Below are 27,408 nucleotides of genomic sequence, written 5' to 3'. Positions count from 1 at the left end.
TTGGGGGACGTGCCCGGGTATTCGGCCGTTCTCGAGTATGATTCACTCCCTGGTGGAGGAGACGTTGGGATTAGAGGTCCAGTTGAGTCCACTGACATTCTTATTAGCAAAACCTCTGGAGGATCTCCCAAAGTCATCCAAGAAAATGATATCGTTCAACCTAACAGCAGCTCGCTGCGCAATTGCCGCAAAATGGAAGCAGATCAAGCCGCCAAGCAAACAAATGGTGCTATCCAGAATAAGGGAGGTCAGATCAATGGAGCTGCTATCAGCTCTATTGAAACAAGATGTTGATAAATTCAATAGATTCTGGGATGAATGGCCATATGACTAAAACCGAAAACACTTTATGTTGGCGTCATTAAGAAGCGTCCTGGAAATTGGCCATGGCGGGGCCACCGGTGGGTTGGGTGCCTCCTCCTCCCCCCTCATTCTCCTCCCCACACCCATACCTTCCCCTTTCTATCCCTTCCTCTTCTCTTCTTGTTCTCCTTTTTCCGTTTCTTCCCCCCTTTAGTCCAACCTTCTATCCCCCTATTTCTTGTACCAAAAGGGAAACCTAGAACTGGCGCCTTGGATGCGCGCCCGTCCGGCTGGGGGTGTGCACAGCAAGGGGGCATGGCCACTAGATCTGGGGAAGAAAACCCTTCATCTGAAATCACTCGAGCTATGCCTCCTCCACTCGGTACATTGCCTTGTGTGGTGGCGGTCTGCCACCCTCTACCTAGATCTGTGATACAGTAGAGGCAGTGATTATTCTAACAAAAACCAGTGGCAATTCCCCAAAAGACCCAGGTACACCCAAGTACATTCTGAATACATTTCCTTAAACTAGCCCCAGCATTTTTTGCATTGATTAATGGCCTATCAGATTAACAGCGGGGGTCCCTGGCATACCCATTCAAACTGAATTGGAATGCCAGGGATCCCTGCTGTGTTAATCCTATGGGTCGTTAGTCAATGCAGAAATGCCTTAAACGTGCCTCAAACTAGCCCAGAACATACCCAGCACATACCCTGAATGTAACCCGGCTAGTTTAAGGCAAATGTTAGAATAAGCGTTGCCTCTACTGTATATTATTATGTATGTTTTTCCCTGTAAAATCTCAATAAAAAAGTGTGAAACAAAAAAATAGTTTTAATATATATATATATATATACCTTTTTTTTAGGTTAAAGTTGCCTTTGACAGTGGAAGAGATATCTAATTTTGGGGAGAGTAACAGGGAACTCTTTATCAAATCCAGTACGTACAGCATCATTCCAATTACTGTTGTGGAGCCTGGACTTACCATAAGTTGGGTGTTCTCTTCTGATACTAAAAGCATTGCGTTCAGTATGGTTTATCAAGAATCTGAAGATGCTCCACTGGATCAGTGTAAAGTAAGTGCACCTGGAAATGTTCCTTTTTGCTGCAGTAACTGATAATATTAATTTGTATGTATTTATTTATTTATAAAATGTTTTACCAGGAAGTAATACATTGAGAGTTACATCTCGTTTTCAAATATGTCTTGAGCATAGAGTTAAGATGACAAATAATACATGGTTACAAATACATAGTACATAAGTGTATAGCATACACATTATATACAAGACATTGAATGCACAGTTAGAGATAGTATATATTATAGGCATATGTAACAGTTACAGACCAGATTAAAATGTGAGACGGCTTTAGTTTTGAAAGAACTTAGACTGGTGGTGGCTGTGAGAGTCTCTGTTAGAATGTTCTAGTTTTGGGGTGCACGGTAAGAGAAGGAGGAGCGGCCAGATACTTTGCTGAACCTTGGGACCATGAACAGTCTCTTTTGAAGTCAGATCTCAGATGATAAGTGCTGCCCGTGGTAGGGGTGAATAGCTTGTTCAGATATACAATTAGCTTGCCCAAAAAGTATTTGAAGGCAAGACAGGAAAGATGAACTTTGTGCCTAGACTCAAGTGATGACTAATCTAGTTCTTTGAGCATTTCGCAGTGATCTGTGTAGTAGTTGCATTGAAGAACAAAACAGCATTTTGAATTGTAGAGGATATTAAGTTTGCTATGGTGTATTTGGGATAGTCGATAATTGGCATTAGCATCTGCTGTGCGATACGCTTTCTGACCATCAGACTTAGGGACGATTTGTTTCTGTAAAGTAAACCTCGTTTGGCATAGGTTTTGGAGGTCAGGGTATCAATGTGCATCACAAATGTTAAATGGGAGTCAACCATATGCCCAAGTATTTAAAACTAGTAACAGGAGTTAGGGTGGTGTTAGCATTGGTTCTGATCTGGAGTTCAGTCATTTGAAGCTTTAAAAATGTAGCCTTGGTCCCAAATACCATTGTTACAGTCTTTGCAGTGTTTAAAAACAGTTTGTTTTGGGAAATTCAATTTACAAATTCTCAAAAAGTCAGATTGAAGTATGTGTTCAGGGTCGGAGAGGCTAGGGCTGTGTACATATAAGATTGTGTCATCTGCATACATGTTTATTGAAGCTCCCTTACATATCCCTTGTATATCTTTATATAACGCCATTTATGTACATAGCGCTTCACAGCAGTAATATCCATGACATAATAATATAACACATAATGGAAATACGCGTGTCAGACATAAGTCACATTAGGAAAAGAAATCCCTGCCCTGAAGAGCTTACAATCTAAGGGGTAAGTAGGAAGAATGTACAGAGTCAGTAGGAAGGTTTTTTGGTAAGTGTATATGCAAGGGTCAAGGTCGATGTATCAGGTGTATAATATCGGCCACAGAGCTACTCATATGCATCATTAAGGAGGTGGTTTTTAAGATAGGGCTTAAAGGTGGATAGAAAGGTGCCAGTCGGATATTGAGGGGAAGTGCATTCCAAGGGTGTGGGGCAGTAAGTGAGAAAGGTGGGAGAGGGCTTTAGATACAAAGGGTTAGAGACAAGATGTCATTGAGCAGAGCACAAGAGTCGCGGTGGTGTATAGCAAGAAATTAGGGCTGAGATGTAAGGTGGGGCAGAAGAGTGTAGCCTTATAATTGAGGAGAAGAATTTTGTGTGTAATACGGGATTTTAAAAGCCAGGAGAGTGATTTCAGCAGGATGCTGAGACAGATTTAGGAGAGAGTAAAGTAATTCTAGCAGCAGCGTTTAGGATAGATTGTAGGGGAGACAGGTGAGAGACAGGAAGGCCAGACAGCAGAAGGTGACAATAGTCGAGATGGGAAAGAATGAGCCTGTGTTAGAGGGCATATCTTTGCAATGTTGCGGAGGAAAAAACAACAAGTTTTAGGTACATTTTGATTGTGAGAGGAGAATGTGAGGGAGGCGTCAAATGTGACCCCTAGGCAGCATGCTTGTGATACTGGGTATGTGATAGTGCTGCCAACAGTAATGTAGAAGGGGCAGTAGGGCCAGGCTTCGGAGGCAGAATGAGGAGCTCTGTTTTTTTACATGTTTAGTTTGAGATTCGGCTGAGGGCCATTGAGATTGATGTAGCAGAGAGACATTCAGAGACTTTGGTTGGTACATCAGGTGTAAGGGCAGGGGTTGAAAAGTACATTTGTGTGTCATCAGCATAAAGGTGATATTGCAACCCGAGAGATGTTATAAGGTCACCTATAGAGAGAGTCTGAGGCCGCAGGCATGGTGCCTCGGGCCGCGCTGAGCCGTGCTCCTGCTCAGCCTCGCCTGCTCAAGTTGTTGCTTTTTTGCATCCTGGCAGACAAGGCAGTGAGCGCGCTTTAGAGGCGGGGCGAAGGCAGAGCGGAGGCGTGGTGGGAGGCGGGGCTTGTCCCTCGTTCCCATTGGATGTTTGTGGTCACGTGACCGACCCTCCGCTCCGGAAAGCACGAAAACATAATTTTATATGTCGGCTGCAATTCAGCACGTCTCCGCACGCGCCCGAATGAGCCCGCAAAAGTCACACACATACAAAATGCAGGAGGTAAGTGTGCTGGCTCAGCACGGCTCAGCACGCTATTTTTTAATATGCCCGCGGCCTAAAGAGAAAAGTGAAGAGATCCCAGGACAGTCCCTTGGCATACCCCCACAGAGAGATCGATAGAGGAGGAGGTGATGGCAAACAAGACAATGAAAGTACGATGGAAGAGGTACAGTAACTGGAAATCCAGGATAGAGCTGTGTTACGGATAGCAAGAGTATGGAAAATGTGAAGGAAAAGAGGGTGGTCCACAGTATCAATGGCTGCAGAGAGGTTGAGCAATATAAGAAGAGTGTAATGACCTTTGTTTTTGGCAGCATGGAGGTCATTCTTTATTTTAGAGAAGGCTGATTCTGTGGAGTGGGCAGTACGGAAGTCAGATTGTAAAGGATCTATTAGAGAATAGGTAGTTTATGTTTCCATTATGATAATGATTTACGTGATGTGCCACTTGAGTTTCTAATTCATTTTAACCAGATTTACATGTTCCAATATGCGTTTACAACAAACTCCTCCGTAAAGAGGCTGAATGCATTTGAATATAAGTTGCGTATTAAATATACATCACCTATTTGTGTGCATTGAAGCAAAACGCTAAGGATTCTTTAATCTATTAATTATTTCCTTTTGTTTTCTATTTTGCATCGTGTTGTAGTGAGAAGGCAACGACATGTGGATCTGTTCAAATATAGACTTTTATTTTAGCCTCAAAAAATGTGAAACACAAAATTAGCTTACAGTATATTCAGCATGTCACAAAGACATCATAAATGAGCTTATTTTCAGCAATTTACCATAGTCAGTGCTCAGAGTCCAGAACAGGGCTGAACCCTTTGTCAGTGAGGCTCAGTCTTTAGCAAGAAGAGGGGGTCTGTGAGCCCAAAAGCAGTGCGGTTCTGCAGGGTTCCAGGGTTGTAGTTCCCTGGTCCAGGGTTAGACAAGGACTGTGGAACTTCCAGGATTTTAAGCCCTGCTAATGATCCAGTTCATACATGAAAAGTAATTAGGCAGGGAAACTACGGTCATACATCCCCTGATTTCGTCAGGGTCATAAGTGGTTAGTATTAATACTAGAATAATAAACTATGAGAAATTTCCTGCTCCTGTATTAGTTCATCTATAAACAGCTGAAAATATTCATTGACATTTTACTAGCAAGCCGGAATATGTTTCAACCCATAAAAATTAGTTACAATACCTACAAATACAGCAGTTCGTATCTCTTAGTTTGTTATTAGTTTCATTTCCTAGTCAAGTGAATAATGGTGTCTGTGAATGGTTGTGGTTGTTATGCATTCCACTCCGTCTATTTTTGGGGCCAACCCATGTCCACAAATGAATTTCCTCCTTAATTAATCACTTAATTAAATTTCCTGCTTTCACACAAGATTATACCTTTCCCCCCATTCTCCTCCCACTGCCCTCTTTTGTCTGTTTTCTCAAAAATGTTCCTTTCATTTACTCCACACTGTCCTTTCTATCCCGATTCTCTTAACTATGCTGCTTCTTTCCACACTGTTCTCTCCTCATTCTCTCCACACTGTGCATTCTCTTTACCCTCCCTCCCAATTCAAACCGACTGCCTCTCCTGCCCCATTCTCCCCAAACTTACCATTGTCTCCGTTCTACCCACACTGCCCCCTTCTATTGTATGAACACTGACCATTTTGCCTCCCATTCTACCCAAACTGACCTTCCTGCCTACCACATTCTCTCAACACTAGACCTTGCAACTGTGTTTCAAAACTACCCTTTATTATCCACTCTTTTTCAAGGGGCTACATCTAAAGGAATTAATCTCCTAGTGTCTCAAGACAATCACTTTGTGTCACTGAACTGGCACCTCTCATCCTCTCCTTATACTGCAGTCTGTACTGCTTCTTATTCTCTTTTGGCCAAACCTCAGAAAAGGGGCCTGAAAAAAATGAAAAACAGTGCAGAGATACAATATAACTATCAATATAATATAATATATTTTATAAAAATGTTAATGTAAATAACACTTTTATAATGCATTTTTATCCTAAAAAATGTTTGTTTGTTTTTTCAAACTATTTTTATTTGTTTTTAGATTATAATGGGATGGGTGATGGGTACAAAAAGAAAAAAAGGGTGGGTAAGGGACAATATAAAAACCAATACACTTAAATCAACAGTACAAAGCTATCTTAATTTTATTGGGAAATTGATCATATTAAAACTACAATTAGAATGGGAGATGTGGACAAACCCCTTTATAAAGGGGCTGAAGATGCTAGTTTTGTGATTACTACCCAATCAATATGACTAACTTTTAAGTGTGCAACTCACTACAGCTCAGATCTCAGAGGTCCGTTATCCGTGTATCTTCAAAGCTCACTAGGGCAGTGTTAAATGCTGTTTTCAGGTGGAAAGAGCCTTGCATTAACTATAGAAGTTAGTGCTGATTAATATGCAAAAAAGTGTTCCTCAAACACACAGAGATCAGTTACAGTGAACACAGGGATTTAATCTGTTAGGTCATACCGAAGGTTGGCGTTATTCCCATCCTGAACCTGAAATATGAGGGAGACATACACATCTTACAATAATTCCACAGCTAAATAATAATGGACATTAATTACAATGTAATGACAAGACATGGGGAAAAGAGGCGGAGGGGTGGTAACCTCATTTACAAAGGTCAAAAGTAAATGTTCTTGTATGCAACAAGACATATCTAATGTTCCTAAGGAATATTTATACTTCATATTGATTATTCTATTTCATTTGGATAGTGGATCTGTGCCAGAGCAACCCGGCCCAGGAGGTTCGCCGCCTCCTGTCTACATCCATGCCAGTTCTCTGATATCCCTCTGGCCCCCTTCTGTGGCATTTTTAAACCAGTTTTTAAATCAGTTTCTTACATCTGATATATAATATTGGACTTATGCATGTCAGATATGGTGGATTCTGTTGGAAAATAAAGACAAAAGGTAGAGATGTAGACTTTAATACATCTCACTTTAATATGTGTCATGTAACTCCTCTCCAATTCCTCCTACTGACACTCCACAAGGTGCAAGACAGGGTAGATGGTGCAACATTATAGCAAAATGCTTAGATACATAGGTACAGGGTGAGAGAGCCCCAGTTTTGCTTCAAAGTTGCCTTGATATTTCCTGATGACCCCTGTATCTTTGTCAACTGAGTGATAATTCTTTTTCCGATGAACTTTAATACTCACTATGTGGTTTTTCCATCTCTTGTTAATGATGAAGCCTACTCCACTGATTGTTCCATTTTCCATACCTCTATAATATAATAAGTGTCCGCTTATGATTTCGATTAGGCCATGATCTTTTCTTCTAACTTCACTAAGGCCAAAAAAATCAGAAATTAATTGCTATTAAATGAATCCTTGGGAGCAATCTGCAGCTTCTTTAGTGGGATAGCCACCCACAGAAATTCTTCCACACTCCATAACATAAATCTGTGTGGAAGTTTTTTTTAAATTAAAATAGGAGAGAAGCACGACCCAATGGACCTACACTTACAGGAGGGTAAAAGAACACATACATTTGAGAGAAATCTCTATACAGGGAACGTCACCATGGGATGAAGAGTCAACGGTAGATCAGCTGGGAACTTCAAGATCGGATGATTTCGGCTACAAGCTCCTGCCACGAGCGGATGGTGCCCCTTGGCGGTTCAAAAGCAGCTCCTTGATCAGCTGCACACACAATCAGCTGTTGAGCTTACAGGAACAGCCAGACCTCGTCACGTTGCTCTATATGTGGTGATGTCACCTTACGTCCCAACGCATTTCGTCACGCTTGGTGACTTCATCAAGGGTTGATTGACTGATACAGACAGCCAAGTCTCCAATCCAAGCAGCAATTAGTATGAAAATAGAGAACAGCCAAAAACAGGTAGTACTAATTGGAAATTCACATGTATACAATGGTAATCAGATCGTATAGCAACACTACAACACATATACCTACAAGATGTTCCATATATAGGTTTATGTGACAGGGTAAATAAAAGCCACCAGTTATATGCCTGGAAAACCTATGTCTAGTCTGCAGTGCAGCACTGACTAGGTTAACTTCAGCTGGGAACCTCAGGACAATTAGTTGGATCCCAGCTGCCTAATCAAGATGTGTTAAAACCCAGGCTGTAGACACATGGAGCCTGGCTGTTGAGGAGAGAGGAGTAATCTGCTGAAGAGGTCTGATTAGCAAAGGTCTGATTAGCAAAGTAGATGAATTGTGAACTGTCTGTCCCCTGCATAGAAAAGGGTAACTGCCTGATTTATACACTGTCTGCTAAAGAGAAACTGTTTTTGTTTGTCTGCTGAGTTAAGTTATGGTGAGTAAAAAAAGTGACAAAAACCCTCCACAGCAAAGCAAATATGCAAATGTAAATACAACTGTATGCTCATCTGCATGTCTTAGGCAGGTCTGCAACCCCGCCTTTCACCATTATCACCCAGCATACAGCACTTCCACTGCAGCAAGGGATTCTGGGAAATGACATGCAAATGAGCACACAGTGCCACTTTTTGCTTCAATACCATTTTTAACATGGTTCCCTATAGCCTATATATATACACACACATGATTAACCAATATACAAATAATGTAGAAGGGTTATAAAAAACATGCTCTACTACAAATACCACTTCTCCATACAGACACAGTACAATAAAATCATATTTCCTTAATAAATCCAATCTCATCTTCCAATCAAAATCCTCAAATGCCAATCAAAAGCCTCAAATGCCAATCAAAACATTGCATTTACATTGTATACATGATGCATACAATCTATGCACCATGTACACTCTGCCAATGAATGTTAACAATAACATATTCCAAACAAAATACCAATACATCCAAACAAGTATACTATTTAAACCAATCAAGTAACCATAAATCAATTAGCATTCATTAATTAAATCACTAAACAATTTAAATTCCATCCATATCAATTAAATAATTAACTATTTCAATCGTTAAACAGAACAAGTTACCATCAGACAAAATATAAGTACCACAAAGAATACAATATACAAAAGCCTGCCTCACCCTGACCTAAAGTACCCCATACAAGACCAAAAATTACATCTATCTAATTTTAAAATACATTACACACACATTTATGCATAGCAGCATAGCCAAAAAAACATTTTAAACACAGCAAAACAAGCTTTTACAACAACATCATTTCTTACCCTGTATGTATATATCGATCTAGACATACATACATACATGCAGTGGCAAGAAATGATATACCAAAAAAAATAATACACATGTAAAAAACAAAAAAAACAGTTAAAAAAAATACATTTCTTTTGTTCACTTACCATTACTTGACCCACTCACCGACTTCCGTTGAACAGCTTACTCTCTAACCAATCCACGCACAGGAACCCATAAAATTATAAACCATAAAATAATAAACATTAAGAAAAAAACAAAAAAACAATCCACGTGTCTTCTATTTGTAATCCATCTTCATCTGTATTCTTCTTTCTTGTATCTTCTTCCGGTCTCTTTCGGGGTCTTCTTGTCATCTTCGGCCACGCCCTGGTCTTCTTTCTTCGGTAGGAGGTCCTTCCTCCTCGGCGTCTGCCTTCAAAATGAGACGACATAGGCTTTTATAGGCCTATGACGTCACATTTTCGTCATATGGTTCCCACGGCCCTGATTGGGCCGTGAAAACCATGTAGTTTGGCCGAGAAAAAATAAATGATGACGTCATTTAAAGGCAATGAAAGCACAGCCAATCAGAATGGCTGTGCTTCAATTGCCTTTAAGATGACGTCATGAAAAGAAAGATGGCTGGCCTCACATGGTACGGTAGCCAATCACAGCGTGGGAAATACATCCCAACTCTGATTGGTTCTAGTAGACCATGTGACATAGGCTTGGGGGAGAACGGGTGAACCCCGTTATAGCGCGGTCCTCGGGGTCCACCCGAGACCACCGCGTTTGTAACGGGGTCGCGAAAAAACAAAATGGCCGCACGCCCGATCGGAAGGGAGGGAGTAAGGAGGGAAGGAAGAGGCGGCCGGAAGCCCTACACGTTCCCCAGCACCGGCCCTCCGTGTCCAGCCGCAACCTGCTCCTTACCTCCCACCACCGGCATCCATCCCCCTCCACCGGCATCCACTTCCTCCCCCCCCGAGGCCCCCACACGTAACGGCCCTCCGCGGCATAATCAATTTTGGGCCTAGCCCACGTGGCCCTCCGAGTGCCAGCCTGCTCCTCTCTCACCCTCCTCCCGACACCCCCCCCCTCCTCCCATCACCCCCCCTCCTCCCGACACCTCCCACCACCGGCATCCATCCCGCTCCACCGGCATCCACTTCCTCCCCCCCCCCCGAGGCCCCCACACCTAATGGCCCTCCGCAGCATAATCAGTTTTGGGCCTAGCCCACGCGGCCCTCCGAGTCCCAGGGTCCTCCTAACTCACCCTCCTCCTGACACCCCCCTCCTCCCAACACCCCCCTCCTCCCGACACCCCCCACTCCTCCTGATGCCAGCTCTGCTCCGATATCCAAAGGTAGGGAGGGGGAGGGGGAGTGGGAGGTGTGAGTGTGGTGTAGTGTGCTGTGAGAGTGTGCTGTGAGTGCTGTGAGAGTGTGCTGTGAGAGTGTGCTGTGAGTGTGCTGTGAGTGCTGTGTGCTGTGAGTGCTGTGTGCTGTGAGAGTGTGCTGTGTGCTGGGATTGTGTGCTGGTAGTGTGTTCAGTGAGAGAGTGTGCAGTGTGAGTGTGTGCTGTGAGCAGTGTGCAGTGAGTGCTGGGAGTGTGTGCAGTGAGAGTGTGTGCTGAGAGCAGTGTGCAGTGAGTGCTGGTAGTGTGTGCAGTGTGCAGTGTGAGTGAGTGCTGTGTGCTGTGAGTGCTGTGTGCTGTGTGCTTTGAGCAGTGAGTGCTGGGAGTGTGTGCAGTGAGTGCTGGTAGTGTGTGCAGTGAGAGTGTGTGCAGTGTGCAGTGTGAGTGTGTGCAGTGAGAGTGTGTGCAGTGAGTGTGTGCAGTGAGAGTGTGTGCAGTGAGTGCTGGGAGTGTGTGCCGTGTGAGTGTGTGCAGTGTGCAGTGAGTGCTGGGAGTGTGTGTTGTGTGCAGTGTGCGCAGCGTGCAATGAGAGTGTGTGCAGTGAGTGCTGGGAGTGTGTGCAGTGTGCAGCGAGAGTGTGTGCAGTGAGAGTGTGTGCAGTGAGAGTGTGTGCAGTGAGTGCTGGGAGTGTGTACAGTGAGTGTGTTCAGTGAGTTCTGGGAGTGTGTGCAGTGTGAGTGTGTGCAGTGTGCAGTGAGTGTGTGCAGTGAGTGCTGGGAGTGTGTGCAGTGAGAGTGTGTGCAGTGTGCAGTGAGTGCTGGTAGTGTGTGCAGTGAGAGTGTGTGCTGTGTGCTGTGAGCAGTGTGCTGTGAGCAGTGTGCAGTGAGTGCTGGGAGTGTGTGCAGTGTGCAGTGAATGCTGGGAGTGTGTGCAGAGTGAGTGTGTGCAGTGTGCAGCGAGAGTGTGTGCAGTGAGAGTATGTGCAGTGAGAGTGTGTGCTGTGTGGCAGTGGGCAGTGTGTGTGTGCATTGTGCAGTGGGAGAGTGTGCAGTGAGAGTGTGTGCAGTGAGAGTGTGTGCAGTGAGAGTGTGTGCAGTGAGTGCTGGGAGTGTGCAGTGAGAGTGTATGCTGTGTGCTGTGAGCAGTGTGTGCTGTGAGCAGTGTGCAGTGAGTGCTGGGAGTGTGTGCAGTGTGCAGTGAATGCTGGGAGTGTGTGCAGTGTGAGTGTGTGCAATGTGCAGTGATTGTGTGCAGTGTGAGTTTGTGCTGTGTGTAGTGAGTGTGTGCAGTGAGTGCTGGTAGTGTGTGCAGTGAGAGTGTATGCAGTGTGCTGTGAGCAGTGTGTGCTGTGAGCAGTGTGCAGTGAGTGCTGGGATTGTGTGCAATGTGTGCAGTGAGTGTGTGCTGGGAGTGTGTGCAGTGTGCAGTTTGCAGTGAGAGTGTGTGCAGTGTGCAGTGAGAGTGTGTGCTGGTAGTGTGTGCAGTGTGGCAGTGTGGCAGTGTAATTTTTTTGAAACGGGAGCCACGTGAAAACTGCGTTATAAGCAGATTCGCGTTATAACGGGTCGCGCTATAACGGGGTTAAGCTGTATATATATATATATATATATATATATATATATATATATATATCTCAAGAGAAAAAATATTAGCGCCAACCTATCACTATATAATATCTCTATAAAAATAAAAGGTGATTGTAAAAATAAAAGTAAAAATAATACAGATAAGAATAAAAAACCTATGCTAAGCACAGTGGATAGAATAAAAATGAATGTATTAAACTAATAAAATACATAAAAAATACATAAAAAAATATAAAAAAAGAAAATGTCCAGAAAAATATATATAAAAAATATATACAAATCCCAAGATATTCCAATTGCTATCCAAAAGAGTCACTGCAGCCCGAATGAAGGGAACACCACTTCCTTGAGGATATCTACAAAAACACAGAAAAAACAGGCGCACTCATAGCGTAAAATTGTATAACAATAAATTTATAGAATAAGGGATAAAAATACACACTCACAAACAGAGCTGAATAAAATGCATTTTTGAGTACAACTCAGCCCGTTCAGATGCAGGAACCCAAAGGAACCCAAAGAGGAGGACTTCTCACGCAGCAAAAGTGCAATAGAGATTGCTGTGGAGCCTACTGTCCAGTTTGTATATTTTATACTGACACTCATCTGCATATATTGCACTTTTGCTGCGTTGCTAGCATTTTGCTACCAGCCATTCAGACATTCAAGTTCCTGTTTACACTGTGAACTCTCTGCGGCTGAAACCTCGCTGACGTCATTGAGCTCACGTGAGATTTGATTCAGTGTATGCTCTGTGTAGCGCCGGAGCAAGGGGAAGGCGGCGTCCCTCGTGGCTTTTGGTCCCTGCTGGGACATAGAGGGGCTATTGTGGCAAGACACACCGCGGACATCACACCGAAGTCCTCCTCTTTGGGTTCCTGCGTCTGAACGGGCTGAGTTGTACTCAAAAATGCATTTTATTCAGCTCTGTTTGTGAGTGTGTATTTTTATCCCTTATTCCATAAATTTATTGTTATACAATTTTACGCTATGAGTGCGCCTGTTTTTTCTGTGTTTTTGTATGTATATATATATATATATATATATATATATATATATATATGTATATATATAGTTGCATGATGAAGCCACTGTACAAATGAATGGTTGAAAGGTGGGTATTGGGCCAGGGTGGCTTAACCCCTTAATTACCTTTGCGGTTATTATCCGATAAGGTGATCAAGGGGTTAATTGATATCTGAATGTAATTGCAATGTATTGGCTATGTATTTTGTGGGCATCGGAGGACAAGGATTTTGCTGGTGATGGGGGCTTCTTATTGAGTAGTGGGACAAATGTAGATTTTAGGTTTTGTATGATAACCAAAATCTCTAGGTGTTCCAGTGTATATTAGCACCCCTTTAATCCAACCTTGGGGTTTGTGTCTTTGGGTCTTGTTGCATATTGCTCTCCTCTTTCTTTTTGATCTTTTGAGTTGTCCCACGATCTCTGTTGATTTAGAGAGAAATCGAGTTTGTCTCTCAAATTTTTATTTTATTTTTGGTAACCATAACTTGATTTTCAATTTCCTTAATTTCGAATTCATATCCTCTGTCTGTTGTGGTAATTTTTATAGACAGGGAGTTAGTAGTATCTTATTTTTAATTTGAGTGAATTTAGTATCCAACTCTGTCAATTCTTTTTTACAAAATATACACCTAAATATCACAAAAAAGAATCATCATATAGACCAACATGGGGTGATAAATCAGAGGCACTTGCCAATTGGAATCATAGTAAAAAAAATTACAAGCCATCATAATAAACAGGGACATAACTCTAAAGGTCAGCATAGAAATCCACATAGAGGCAACGACGCTAAACATGACCATAGAGAAAGGGAGACTACTCAAATTCCTCTAAAGAATACATTTGAAGCAGTACAGAATAGAACCGAGGAAAATGATAATAAGGATTTTTTAATCAGATTGGAGAAAATGAGGCAGACAATACCTGTCTGGGATCCAAACCATTCGCCACCCCTAGAAATAAGTCTATAGAAGATAGTCACATCTATCCAAAAAGCCATCCCAGATAATACAACACTAATGACTAATGGGATTTTTAACCTATCCTCATTCACGATAGACAACATCCTTATGAAACTGCTGGGAAGAAGTCCCTCATTTGCTCCTACTTGTAAAGCTAACAACTTTGATTTATACAGATGCAGCGGCCATTATTCGAACAATTTTCGTGTGCACTGCTGTATGTCACGCGACATTCACGCTGCCAATCGCCGCAGGCACACATGTTTATCGCAGTTGCTTTGTTTGAATTTCATGGATTGTGTACAATTAAATGCAATGAAATGAATGAATTGTAATGTGTACAGTACTTTGCTACTGTGCTACTGTGTCAATTTCAGGTGTTTAAAAGCCAGAACACTAAAATGCCATTTTCTGCACTCGCCTGCACTCGCGTCTGAAGGCGGTACGGTTGGAAGAAATCGCGCGCCATCACATGGGTATTCCGAGGTATACACAGCATGGTGTTTCAATAACGGCCGCTGCATCTGTATGTGGATTTCCAAAAATGAATCAGAAAACTAACACTAAGCAGACATTTCACTACAGGTCCCAATAGATCAGTATCTTCGGACAATTATGTAACTTCCAACATAGATACCTTTTCAATTAATGAACAAGCTGCTTTAGTTGATCTGATGAATTTGGTGGATGAGGGCCTCATAGATTCTCAAGAGGATATACCAATTGTGCATTCACAATACAAACCGAAATCAGTTTTTTACCCCTACCACTCCAGAGGATAACTACATTGAACATTTTAACTAATTAGTTGACAAGGATTTTTGGGACCTGTGCCACTCCCATGATCCGAAATATAAAATTATTAACAATCTTACTACTCAGGAAAGACAGATACTCAAAAACCTTAAACTAAATATGGATGTCATCATATGCGAAGCAGATAAGGGTGGGGGTACAGTACTTCACGATAAAGCCAACTACTGAAAGGAGGCAGAAAGATTACAATCAGACAAAATGTCTTATTGCAAATTAAAGAAAGACTCAACAGTAGAATACCTGACAGATCTTAAAATTATGTTGAGTAAAGCATGGTGCTCAGGTGTCATAACTAAACCAGAGTACGATTACCTGTATTTTGCAACTCCCACCATCTCTATTTTTTATCATTTGACAAAAATTCACAAGTCACTCTCTTATCCACCTGGGTGGCCTATTATTTCCGGTATCAATTCTCTCACAGCTAATCTTTCACAATAAGTAGATTACTACTTACAATCACTAGTACCTACACTTCTGTCACATTTATTGGATACCACTTCAGTTCTCACTCTTCTCACTGATATTCCCTGGGAAAATACATACAGCTGCGGCCACCTTTACCCTAGTGCGGCTGTAGCGGTGCAACTCCGATAACCGCGGGCAGATGTATTTTTATTTTTGAAGTGAAACTTCTTTAGTGGCACCTCATTTGAACTGGGGCAAAAATGGATTGTGGAGACAGAAATGAAACGGATGTGACGTCAGTGCTGGCAGTTGAGGCCGGGCTGCGTTCTGGCTCAGCCCGACCCCAACACTGACATGATCCCAACCACTCAAAAAATCAGATGCGGCGGCGGCGGCGGCGATAGCCGACGGCGTCACTCCTAATGGCCGCCGTGCCCCCCACACGGCCGCTGGCATATGCGGCGGCGATAGCCGCCGGCTCCGCTCCTAACGGCCGCCTTTCCCCGCTCGCTGCCATGCCGCGCATGCGCTGTTGTGATGGCGCCACTGACTCCAATCACCGCGGGAGGAGTGGGGAGGGGGTTGGCGTGCAGCCGCTATCTGCCCCGGCGGGTGCAGGCCCAGCAGCACACTGACCTGGATCTCCTGGTAGTGCTCCTGCAGGTCTTCCCACTCCCGCAGTGCCGGCAAGCTCATGGCGGCTGTGATAGCTGAGGTCTCCGCTTTGCCCTCCAGCACCAGGCAGACACGTGCACTTCCTGGTTATCATGTGCGGCCAATGGGAGCTCTCCCAGGCGGTCATGTGGTGCGCAGAATTGCGGAGGGGTGTGGTGAGGGGGAGTGTGGTGACCCGGCCAGTAGTGGCACTGAGTATCTCCCCCTATCACGCAGCACCGCCAGACGGGGCAGGAGGAGGAAGGGAAAGCTCCTGCTCCGGTCCGGTGAGGAAGGGAGGGTTGTTAACTTGTCGCCGGGGGGGCTGGCTGCAGTAGGACACACACACACACACACACTCAAATCACCACACACACTCAAATCACCACACACACTCAAATCATCACACACACTGAAATCACCACACACATTCAAATCACCACACACACACTCATCACCACACACACACACACACACACACACACACACACACACACACACACACACACACACACACACACACACACACACACACACACACACACACACACACACACACACACACACACACACTCAAATCACCACACACACACTCAAATCACCACACACACACACATTCAGTCACACAATTTCACCTGGGGGGGCGACATGCTTCGATCCTCCAAACCCCCATGCTGCTGAAAACTGGTGAGGGAAACAGACAGGAATAGAAGGAGGGGCTGTCTGTGTGCAGAGAGAAGCCCCGTCCCCTCTGAAAGACACAGACACATAGAAGCAGCAGCATGGAGCTTCTGGCTGCCCGTGCACAGCTCTGCCCGTGCACAGCTCTGCCGGCCCCCAGGTTTCCCTGCAAGCAGCCCGCGCCCCCCCCCTACATAATTTTGTGCCCCCCCCCCCAGTTTGCGCACCGCTGCCTTAAGGCACTCTTCTCATCATTCTCTTCACTTATTTTGTCGACCAGAAGAGTTGTCTCCCTACAGTATACAGAAAAACAACAATCCGGTAAGTTACAGTGCAGTAGGCCACAAGTACAGCACATCATTTACAGTAAAAATAATATAAAATGAGATATATCTACACAATATATAGTTCTATTAATATGCAGCAATATACAGAAAACAATAGATATACAGTATTATATACTGTAGTTACTGTATATAAATTTACCGAAATAACTATAAAATGAGATAGATCTACACAATATATAGTTCAATTAATATGCAGCAATATAAACAATAGATATACAGTATTATATACTGTAGTTATATAAATATACCGAAATAACTATAAAATGAGATAGATCTACACAATATATAGTTCAATTTATATGCAGCAATATAAACAATAGATATACTGTATTATATACTGTAGTTATATAAATATACCGAAATAACTATAAAATGAGATAGATCTACACAATATATAGTTCTATTAATATGCAGCAATATAAACAATAATAGATATACTGTATTATATAGTTATATAAATATACTTACGCGTTTGTGACCGTTGGTGTCCTTGTGCGTTGTTTGGTTTTTCCGTGTGCACATGGTGGTTGATGGCACAACGAGGCCAGAAGCAGCTAACCAGCGTTGGATATCTGCAATTCGGTGTCCGCTCGTGTACATCTCCTTAATTCTCATGCTGAGATCCTTTGAAATCTTTTTAACAGGCATTGCTGCGAGTAGAAAGAAATACAAACACAAGAATGTATATTAGATGTTTAGTCAATGTGTATTCAATGTGCAGTGAATCCACAAAATGGATGTAGTATTTATACGTTAATAACTCACATTAGAGTACGCCCACTTTCAACACCTGTACCTCGTCGCCATGGATAAAAGGTTACACACGTTGCATAGCCCACCACTCGATGATCTTTATCTGAACTTGCCCTTGTCCAGATACTGCATTGTGCCATCTGCTTCCATGGATCAACCCTGATTCTACGGACGCAAGAAGCCACTCGCCTCTGCCATGCCTATCACACAGAAAAAACGAAAGGCGGCAGCCGTTTCCAAGCCAAAGCCAAAGCGACAGGCTAAGGCCAATATAAAAAACCTTCTGCTGACCCCAAAGGCTAAGGGTTTTAATACACGTAAGCCTTATTATGTCAAGAAGAAATTCGGTGATGTACACTCAACGCAAAACAAATGGCAGCCAACCCATCGAACCCGTAGGCCACTTCCTCATGTATGCTTCGATGACTCTGCCGCCGCTCTCCCGGAAATCTACAGCCATACTTCTCCAATACTCGTCCACGACGCAGCCGCCGCTCTCCCGGAAACACACAGCCCATCTTCTCCACTGCTCTTTGACGAAACTGCCGCTGGTGCCCCTGAAATCCACGGGTCATTTTCTCCATTACGCTTAGACGACTCTGCAGCTTCTCGCCCGTAAATCCACAGGGCGCTTTCTCCATCCCTCTTCGACGACGCTGCCGCTTCTCTCCCGGAAATCCACAGGTCACCTCCTCCATCCTTCTTCGACGACGCTGCCGCTTCTCTCCATGGAACCCCCATCTCATCCTCCATAGCACCCATCCACCCAGATGTCCACAGCACGCCATGCACAAGAACCAGCTCGTTAGACCGCATGCTGTATGGGTTAAGTGTGGTTATCCCCGGGAACTCTACTGTGCTGGTAAAGATAGATCTGCTTTTAGAGACCATGGATCAACGGATGCAGAAGATGGATCAATGGATGGAGAAGATGGATCGACTGATGGAGAAGATAGAGACTGATATAGCGGGGATACATAATTTGCTCAGATGCCGGAGCAGGAGGGTGGCATGGATGTGATGAATGGGACCTTTGACCACCTTCCAACACCAAGTGCACCCCCTCCACCAGAAGAATTTGTGTACATGTATGCCGTTGAGGAGGAGGATAACATGACAACCCCATCAAGACCACACCAGGAGACAACACGGCGACCAAGACAGGAGGAAAGCTTCCTCCCAGACAACTACCCTCGCCCGCCGCCACAAGCACACCCGCTCACAGAAGAACACCCGCTTCCAGAACACAACCTACATATGCTTGCATCGATACGGTGGCCGACATCATCCTGCGCGAGCTGCCACCATCACTCAGGGTGAAGTATAAGAGGATGAGTGCTGGTTTACCCCACATGTATGCCATGTTAATTTTTAATCACCCCGTGTCCTACTTGGTGTACTGCGGGTGGGTCTACAATGTGAACTACAAAGGAAATCGCGAAAAAAGGGCGCTTCCTGAAAATTTAAGAAGGACTATTGTGGAGGAATTGCGAGTTTTTTTTTCAATTTCAGATCCTTTAATGAAAATCGTTCGAGACTCCATTAATGGCATTTAGCGCCATACAAAGCATCGGCCCTGGAAGGACAATCTGGTGGGGATTGAATTTGCGTGACTGTTCAACTGTTGTTTATTTTTTGTAAATATTTTTGTAAATGTTTCGACTTTCTGTACCTTAATAAAGGAGATGTTGCGTTTTTTAAATTTTATGAATAAAGATTTTTTTTTAATAACACCATACTGTTGTGCTGTACATGTTTTGACTTTCTGTACTTTAATAAAGGAGATGTTGCGTGTTTTAACTTGTATTAATAAATAAATGTTTTTCCTTACTGTACACAGGACCTGCACAATTCCAGTCCCCGAGGGCCGCAAACAGGCCCGGTTTTCAAGGTTATCCTTAAAACTGGGGCTGTTTGCGGCCCTCTAGGACTGGAGTTGTGCAGGCCTGACTGACTGTAAATGTTTTTACTTTCTGTACATAAATGTTTTCACTAGCAGTAAACCATACACCTGTTGATGTTTTGAATTGCTGTACACTTAAAATGTTTTTACATTGTATTTGTAAATAAATGTTTTTGTACTTACTCCACCAATAAAAGAAAATGTTGATTTGTTTTAAATTGTTCCATTGTCTCCTTTCATACTGTAACAAAATACAGTGTTTCTAGAACATACTGTACAGTAGTGTCCAGGCATACTGTAGGCATGCTCAGTACTGTACATCACAAGAGTATTACAACAATACATGCTGTACGGGTATAGAATACACATATGTACTGGAATACATGTAGAATAAATGCATACTTTTAATTTTTTCGGGTTTATTATACAGGATATATAAAAAAGTATTGTATACGGTCTGAAAACAACAGCATACTGTTTCAGGTTTTCTATGAAGCTCTCAGTTACAGTATTCTATCCTAATCAATAACAACGGCCACTAAACTGTAGACTCCGGTACGTGTTTTTTTAAAATCCGATTCAGCAATGTGCAGGCATTGTAACACAAAGCGATATTATCCATCGAAATCCCTCCATTTGCCGTTTTCCGCAAGAGATGACAAAGTTTTCTTTTCTGAGGAAAAAAAAAAAGTAAAAGTTTTACTGTAATGGTCAGTCAGTCCCCTAAAGAAGTTCCCACAGTCAGTCCCACCAATAATTTTCTCGGGGGGCGTATCCTGTTCACATGCGCATGTGCCTACCGTCGATGTGATGACACGCATATGCATTTCAAGAAGGTTCCAATGCGTATGCGCCTAGCTTTTCACCAATTGTGCAGTATCTACTGTAGAAGCTGCTCAGCCAATGCTATTGTTTACAGGAAAATCGCTTGACTTTTGAATCGCATTGATATTGACATTTCAAAAACAGAATAAAATACGGCAACATTACTCACCATAGACTTTGCCAATCAGCTGGCGCCGAGCCACTGCCAGTCCCGTATTCTTGATCATACACGTTGTTGACAGGTGACAGCGGGACTATTACACCTGTAGTCAGCTGATGAGGCCGGAAATCGTTTAGGTACATGCAAGCTTGCTGGAATCTGAACGCGAAATCCGGCTCAGGCTGCAGGTATCCGGGCGGGGACAGACAGCAAGGGTTGCCGGTCACCTGGTTTTCACTGACGGTTGGACCGTTATTGGAAGCTGCCGCTGTCGCATTGCTTGCCAGCGACTGACGTTTCTTAGTTGGTTTTAACACGACCTTTCGCCTTTTACAGTCTCCATGATCATAGATACGGGAAAAACCCGGTGATACACACTATTACCCTCCAATAACATCGGGATCAATACGAAAAAAACATGGATCGCTTCATAACTTTTTCCTTATTGCATACTTCCACACATGAGCATCTGGCGAAAATTAGTAAAAGTCATAGTTTTCGATAAAATACTGATACATTTGAACAAATGTTGCCATCTTATCATCTGTTGCATTAATCGCGGCCCATATTAAATAAGGGTTTTTGGAACACGGACTGCAGTTGTGCACTCATGGCGGGACTCTCAGGACAATAACCAGACCAGAAACTGTGCTTGTCTTTTTTTAATATGAAAAGCCTAAATTGATACATTATTGTAACTTGTTCAGTCCCAAGGCCAATTTACAATGGATCACTGTGGTATTTTTTTAAACACCTGCAAGTCGACACATTACTGAAGCGCATGCGCATTACAATTCATGAATATCTGCCATCTGGCGGATACGCGAAGAATTGCAACCAATTAAATCCGAACCATTATCAATAAACACATCAACCACGGGTGTGAATGCAACATGAATGCGGTATAAATACGGATAGAATGCGGCATGAACGTGGTGAAGTGCAGTGAAGTGCGTGGCATTCTGAAAAAAATCCCGAAAAAATTCGGAGATGTTGGAGAATAAAAAGGGCCGTGGCTGTATCAATTAGCCACTTTAGATGTCCAAGCACTATATACCACTATACCACACAGTGGGGGACTTGATGCTATTGATCACTATTTAGCACTTCACGGCACTTTACCGCTATCCTACTGTATCACAACGTCGATTTATTCACGATTCCATTCAATTCATTTTGAAGCACAATAATTTTCTTTTTAATCACAAGTTTTATTTACAACTTTGTGGGACTGAAATGGGGACACTTTTGCACCTTCTTTTGCCAACCTTTATATGGGATAGTGGGACACATATGGGGGGTTTATGTGTCTCCTCCACAGCTAGTGCTGTGGAGGAGATACATCAACGATATCCTGGGTATTTAGAACGGGGATGCAGATTCCTTTGATTTCTTTGTTAGTCGGATCAATAATTAATTCAATCTCACATTCACTAGTGAAATCAATCGTGAACATATCACCTTCCTGGACCTGGTGATCTATATTCAGGATGATAGGATTCTTACCAAAACACACTTCAAAAACATTAATGTAAAATCATACTTACACCCAACAAGTGGATATGAAAGAAAATGTATTGAGAATATTCCTTTCAACCAGTTTCTCTGTATTAGGCGCAACTGTGTAGCTGATGAGACCTTCAAGGAACAATCCAAGTGAGTGTTTCAGACAAAAGGGTTATCACAAGTAACTGATAATAGATGCCTATCATGAAGCTTTAAAGATAAATAGAAAAAACCTATTAGAACAGAAGACAAAACTTTAGCAAATAAGGTGAATCATTCAAGTAACCACAATGCGAACAATACCACTACTAATATTAGAGCAATGTCTGACACTACTGTGAATACCCTTAACCAAGACAATATACTCCTAATTTTGTCACACAATTTAACAGCTCACACACATCCATTAGAAGGATACTGTCCAACCACTGGCATATTCTACATATGGATCCTGTGTAAGGAATCTGGTGTCTCAGCGCGGTCAGCACGACCATTGCCCACCACCCGACGGTACTCGGGCATCGCATCGCCTGTAGCGCAATTTCCACATACCTCCATTGTCTGCCACTGGCACTCTGGCTCCTCGCCATCATAGGATTGCACCTACCGAAGAGGTGCCTGTTGAACCACAGCCTTGCGTGTGTCTCCGGCTCCGCGCTCTATGCGCACATGCGTGCCTGTTACTGACCCCATGCGCATATGCACATCAGTCACCGAAATCTAGTGAAATCAATCGTGAACATATCACCTTCCTGGACCTGGTGATCTATATTCAGGATGATAAGATTCTTACCAAAACACACTTCAAAAACATTAATGTAAAATCATACTTACACCCAACAAGTGGATATGAAAGAAAATGTATTGAGAATATTCCTTTCAACCAGTTTCTCTGTATTAGGCGCTACTGTGTAACTGATGAGACCTTCAAGGAACAATCCAAGTGAGTGTTTCAGACAAAAGGGTTATCACAAGCAACTGATAATAGATGCCTATCATGAAGCTTTAAAGATAAATAGAAAAAACCTATTAGAAAAAAAGACAAAACTTTAGCAAATAAGGTGAATCATTCAAGTAACCACAATGCGAACAATACCACTACTAATATTAGAGCAATGTCTGACACTACTGTGAATACCCTTAACCAAGACAATATACTCCTAATTTTGTCACACAATTTAACAGCTCACACACATCCATTAGAAGGATACTGTCCAACCACTGGCATATTCTACATATGGATCCTGTGTAAGGAATCTGGTGTCTCAGCGCGGTCAGCACGACCATTGCCCACCACCCGACGGTACTCGGGCATCGCATCGCCTGCAGCGCAATTTCCACATACCTCCATTGTCTGCCACTGGCACTCTGGCTCCTCGCCATCATAGGATTGCACCTACCGAAGAGGTGCCTGTTGAACCACAGCCTTGCGTGTGTCTCCGGCTCCGCGCTCTATGCGCACATGCGTGCCTGTTACTGACCCCATGCGCATATGCACATCAGTCACCGAAATCTAGTGAAATCAATCGTGAACATATCACCTTCCTGGACCTGGTGATCTATATTCAGGATGATAAGATTCTTACCAAAACACACTTCAAAAACATTAATGTAAAATCATACTTACACCCAACAAGTGGATATGAAAGAAAATGTATTGAGAATATTCCTTTCAACCAGTTTCTCTGTATTAGGCGCTACTGTGTAACTGATGAGACCTTCAAGGAACAATCCAAGTGAGTGTTTCAGACAAAAGGGTTATCACAAGCAACTGATAATAGATGCCTATCATGAAGCTTTAAAGATAAATAGAAAAAACCTATTAGAAAAAAAGACAAAACTTTAGCAAATAAGGTGAATCATTCAAGTAACCACAATGCGAACAATACCACTACTAATATTAGAGCAATGTCTGACACTACTGTGAATACCCTTAAACCAAGACAATATACTCCTAATTTTGTCACACAATTTAACAGCTCACACACATCCATTAGAAGGATACTGTCCAACCACTGGCATATTCTACATATGGATCCTGTGTAAGGAATCTGGTGTCTCAGCGCGGTCAGCACGACCATTGCCCACCCTCCGACGGTACTCGGGCATCGCAGCGCCTGCAGCGCAATTCCCACATACCTCCATTGTCTGCCACTGGCACTCTGGCTCCTCGCCATCATAGGATTGTACCTACCGAAGAGGTGCCTGTTGAACCACAGCCTTGCGTGTGTCTCCGGCTCCGCGCTCTATGCGCACATGTGTGTCTGTTACTGACCCCATGCGCATATGCACATCAGTCACCGAAATCTAGTGAAATCAATCGTGAACATATCACCTTCCTGGACCTGGTGATCTATATTCAGGATGATAGGATTCTTACCAAAACACACTTCAAAAATATTAATGTAAAATCATACTTACACCCAACAAGTGGATATGAAAGAAAATGTATTGAGAATATTCCTTTCAACCAGTTTCTCTGTATTAGGCGCAACTGTGTAGCTGATGAGACCTTCAAGGAACAATCCAAGTGAGTGTTTCAGACAAAAGGGTTATCACAAGCAACTGATAATAGATGCCTATCATGAAGCTTTAAAGATAAATAGAAAAAAAGACAAAACTTTAGCAAATAAGGTGAATCTTTCAAGTAACCACAATGCGAACAATACCACTACTAATATTAGAGCAATGTCTGACACTACTGTGAATACCCTTAACCAAGACAAGATACTCCTAATTTTGTCACACAATTTAACAGCTCACACACATCCATTAGAAGGATACTGTCCAACCACTGGCATATTCTACATATGGATCCTGTGTAAGGAATCTGGTGTCTCAGCGCGGTCAGCACGACCATTGCCCACCACCCGACGGTACTCGGGCATCGCATCGCCTGCAGCGCAATTTCCACATACCTCCATTGTCTGCCACTGGCACTCTGGCTCCTCGCCATCATAGGATTGCACCTACCGAAGAGGTGCCTGTTGAACCACAGCCTTGCGTGTGTCTCCGGCTCCGCGCTCTATGCGCACATGCGTGTCTGTTACTGACCCCATGCGCATATGCACATCAGTCACCGAAATCTAGTGAAATCAATCGTGAACATATCACCTTCCTGGACCTGGTGATCTATATTCAGGATGATAAGATTCTTACCAAAACACACTTCAAAAACATTAATGTAAAATCATACTTACACCCAACAAGTGGATATGAAAGAAAATGTATTGAGAATATTCCTTTCAACCAGTTTCTCTGTATTAGGCGCTACTGTGTAACTGATGAGACCTTCAAGGAACAATCCAAGTGAGTGTTTCAGACAAAAGGGTTATCACAAGCAACTGATAATAGATGCCTATCATGAAGCTTTAAAGATAAATAGAAAAAACCTATTAGAAAAAAAGACAAAACTTTAGCAAATAAGGTGAATCATTCAAGTAACCACAATGCGAACAATACCACTACTAATATTAGAGCAATGTCTGACACTACTGTGAATACCATTAAACCAAGACAATATACTCCTAATTTTGTCACACAATTTAACAGCTCACACACATCCATTAGAAGGATACTGTCCAACCACTGGCATATTCTACATATGGATCCTGTGTAAGGAATCTGGTGTCTCAGCGCGGTCAGCACGACCATTGCCCACCCCCCGACGGTACTCGGGCATCGCAGCGCCTGCAGCGCAATTCCCACATACCTCCATTGTCTGCCACTGGCACTCTGGCTCCTCGCCATCATAGGATTGCACCTACCGAAGAGGTGCCTGTTGAACCACAGCCTTGCGTGTGTCTCCGGCTCCGCGCTCTATGCGCCCATGTGTGTCTGTTACTGACCCCATGCGCATATGCACATCAGTCACCGAAATCTAGTGAAATCAATCGTGAACATATCACCTTCCTGGACCTGGTGATCTATATTCAGGATGATAGGATTCTTACCAAAACACACTTCAAAAATATTAATGTAAAATCATACTTACACCCAACAAGTGGATATGAAAGAAAATGTATTGAGAATATTCCTTTCAACCAGTTTCTCTGTATTAGGCACAACTGTGTAGCTGATGAGACCTTCAAGGAACAATCCAAGTGAGTGTTTCAGACAAAAGGGTTATCACAAGCAACTGATAATAGATGCCTATCATGAAGCTTTAAAGATAAATAGAAAAAACCTATTAGAAAAAAAGACAAAACTTTAGCAAATAAGGTGAATCTTTCAAGTAACCACAATGCGAACAATACCACTATTAATATTAGAGCAATGTCTGACACTACTGTGAATACCCTTAACCAAGACAAGATACTCCTAATTTTGTCACACAATTTAACAGCTCACACACATCCATTAGAAGGATACTGTCCAACCACTGGCATATTCTACATATGGATCCTGTGTAAGGAATCTGGTGTCTCAGCGCGGTCAGCACGACCATTGCCCACCACCCGACGGTACTCGGGCATCGCATCGCCTGCAGCGCAATTTCCACATACCTCCATTGTCTGCCACTGGCACTCTGGCTCCTCGCCATCATAGGATTGCACCTACCGAAGAGGTGCCTGTTGAACCACAGCCTTGCGTGTGTCTCCGGCTCCGCGCTCTATGCGCACATGCGTGTCTGTTACTGACCCCATGCGCATATGCACATCAGTCACCGAAATCTAGTGAAATCAATCGTGAACATATCACCTTCCTGGACCTGGTGATCTATATTCAGGATGATAAGATTCTTACCAAAACACACTTCAAAAACATTAATGTAAAATCATACTTACACCCAACAAGTGGATATGAAAGAAAATGTATTGAGAATATTCCTTTCAACCAGTTTCTCTGTATTAGGCGCAACTGTGTAGCTGATGAGACCTTCAAGGAACAATCCAAGTGAGTGTTTCAGACAAAAGGGTTATCACAAGCAACTGATAATAGATGCCTATCATGAAGCTTTAAAGATAAATAGAAAAAACCTATTAGAAAAAAAGACAAAACTTTAGCAAATAAGGTGAATCATTCAAGTAACCACAATGCGAACAATACCACTACTAATATTAGAGCAATGTCTGACACTACTGTGAATACCCTTAAACCAAGACAATATACTCCTAATTTTGTCACACAATTTAACAGCTCACACACATCCATTAGAAGGATACTGTCCAACCACTGGCATATTCTACATATGGATCCTGTGTAAGGAATCTGGTGTCTCAGCGCGGTCAGCACGACCATTGCCCACCCCCCGACGGTACTCGGGCATCGCAGCGCCTGCAGCGCAATTCCCACATACCTCCATTGTCTGCCACTGGCACTCTGGCTCCTCGCCATCATAGGATTGCAC

The 27,408-nt window shown here is 43.0% G+C and overlaps 1 protein-coding gene across 1 annotated transcript in view; it reads left to right on the top strand.

The window, feature by feature from the left end:
* FYCO1 (FYVE and coiled-coil domain autophagy adaptor 1) overlaps positions 1-27,408 on the top strand; it is a 778,329-nt gene that overhangs the window by 521,402 nt on the left and 229,519 nt on the right. The window contains exon 13 of the mRNA XM_075588587.1: positions 1,173-1,383. Within this exon, the coding sequence (XP_075444702.1) occupies positions 1,173-1,383 (211 nt within the window). The remainder of the gene's footprint in view (positions 1-1,172; positions 1,384-27,408) is intronic.

This window comes from Ascaphus truei, chromosome 2 (assembly GCF_040206685.1).
Source record: "Ascaphus truei isolate aAscTru1 chromosome 2, aAscTru1.hap1, whole genome shotgun sequence".
NCBI classification, from domain to species: domain Eukaryota; kingdom Metazoa; phylum Chordata; class Amphibia; order Anura; family Ascaphidae; genus Ascaphus; species Ascaphus truei.
This window is presented reverse-complemented; position numbering and strand designations above follow the sequence as displayed.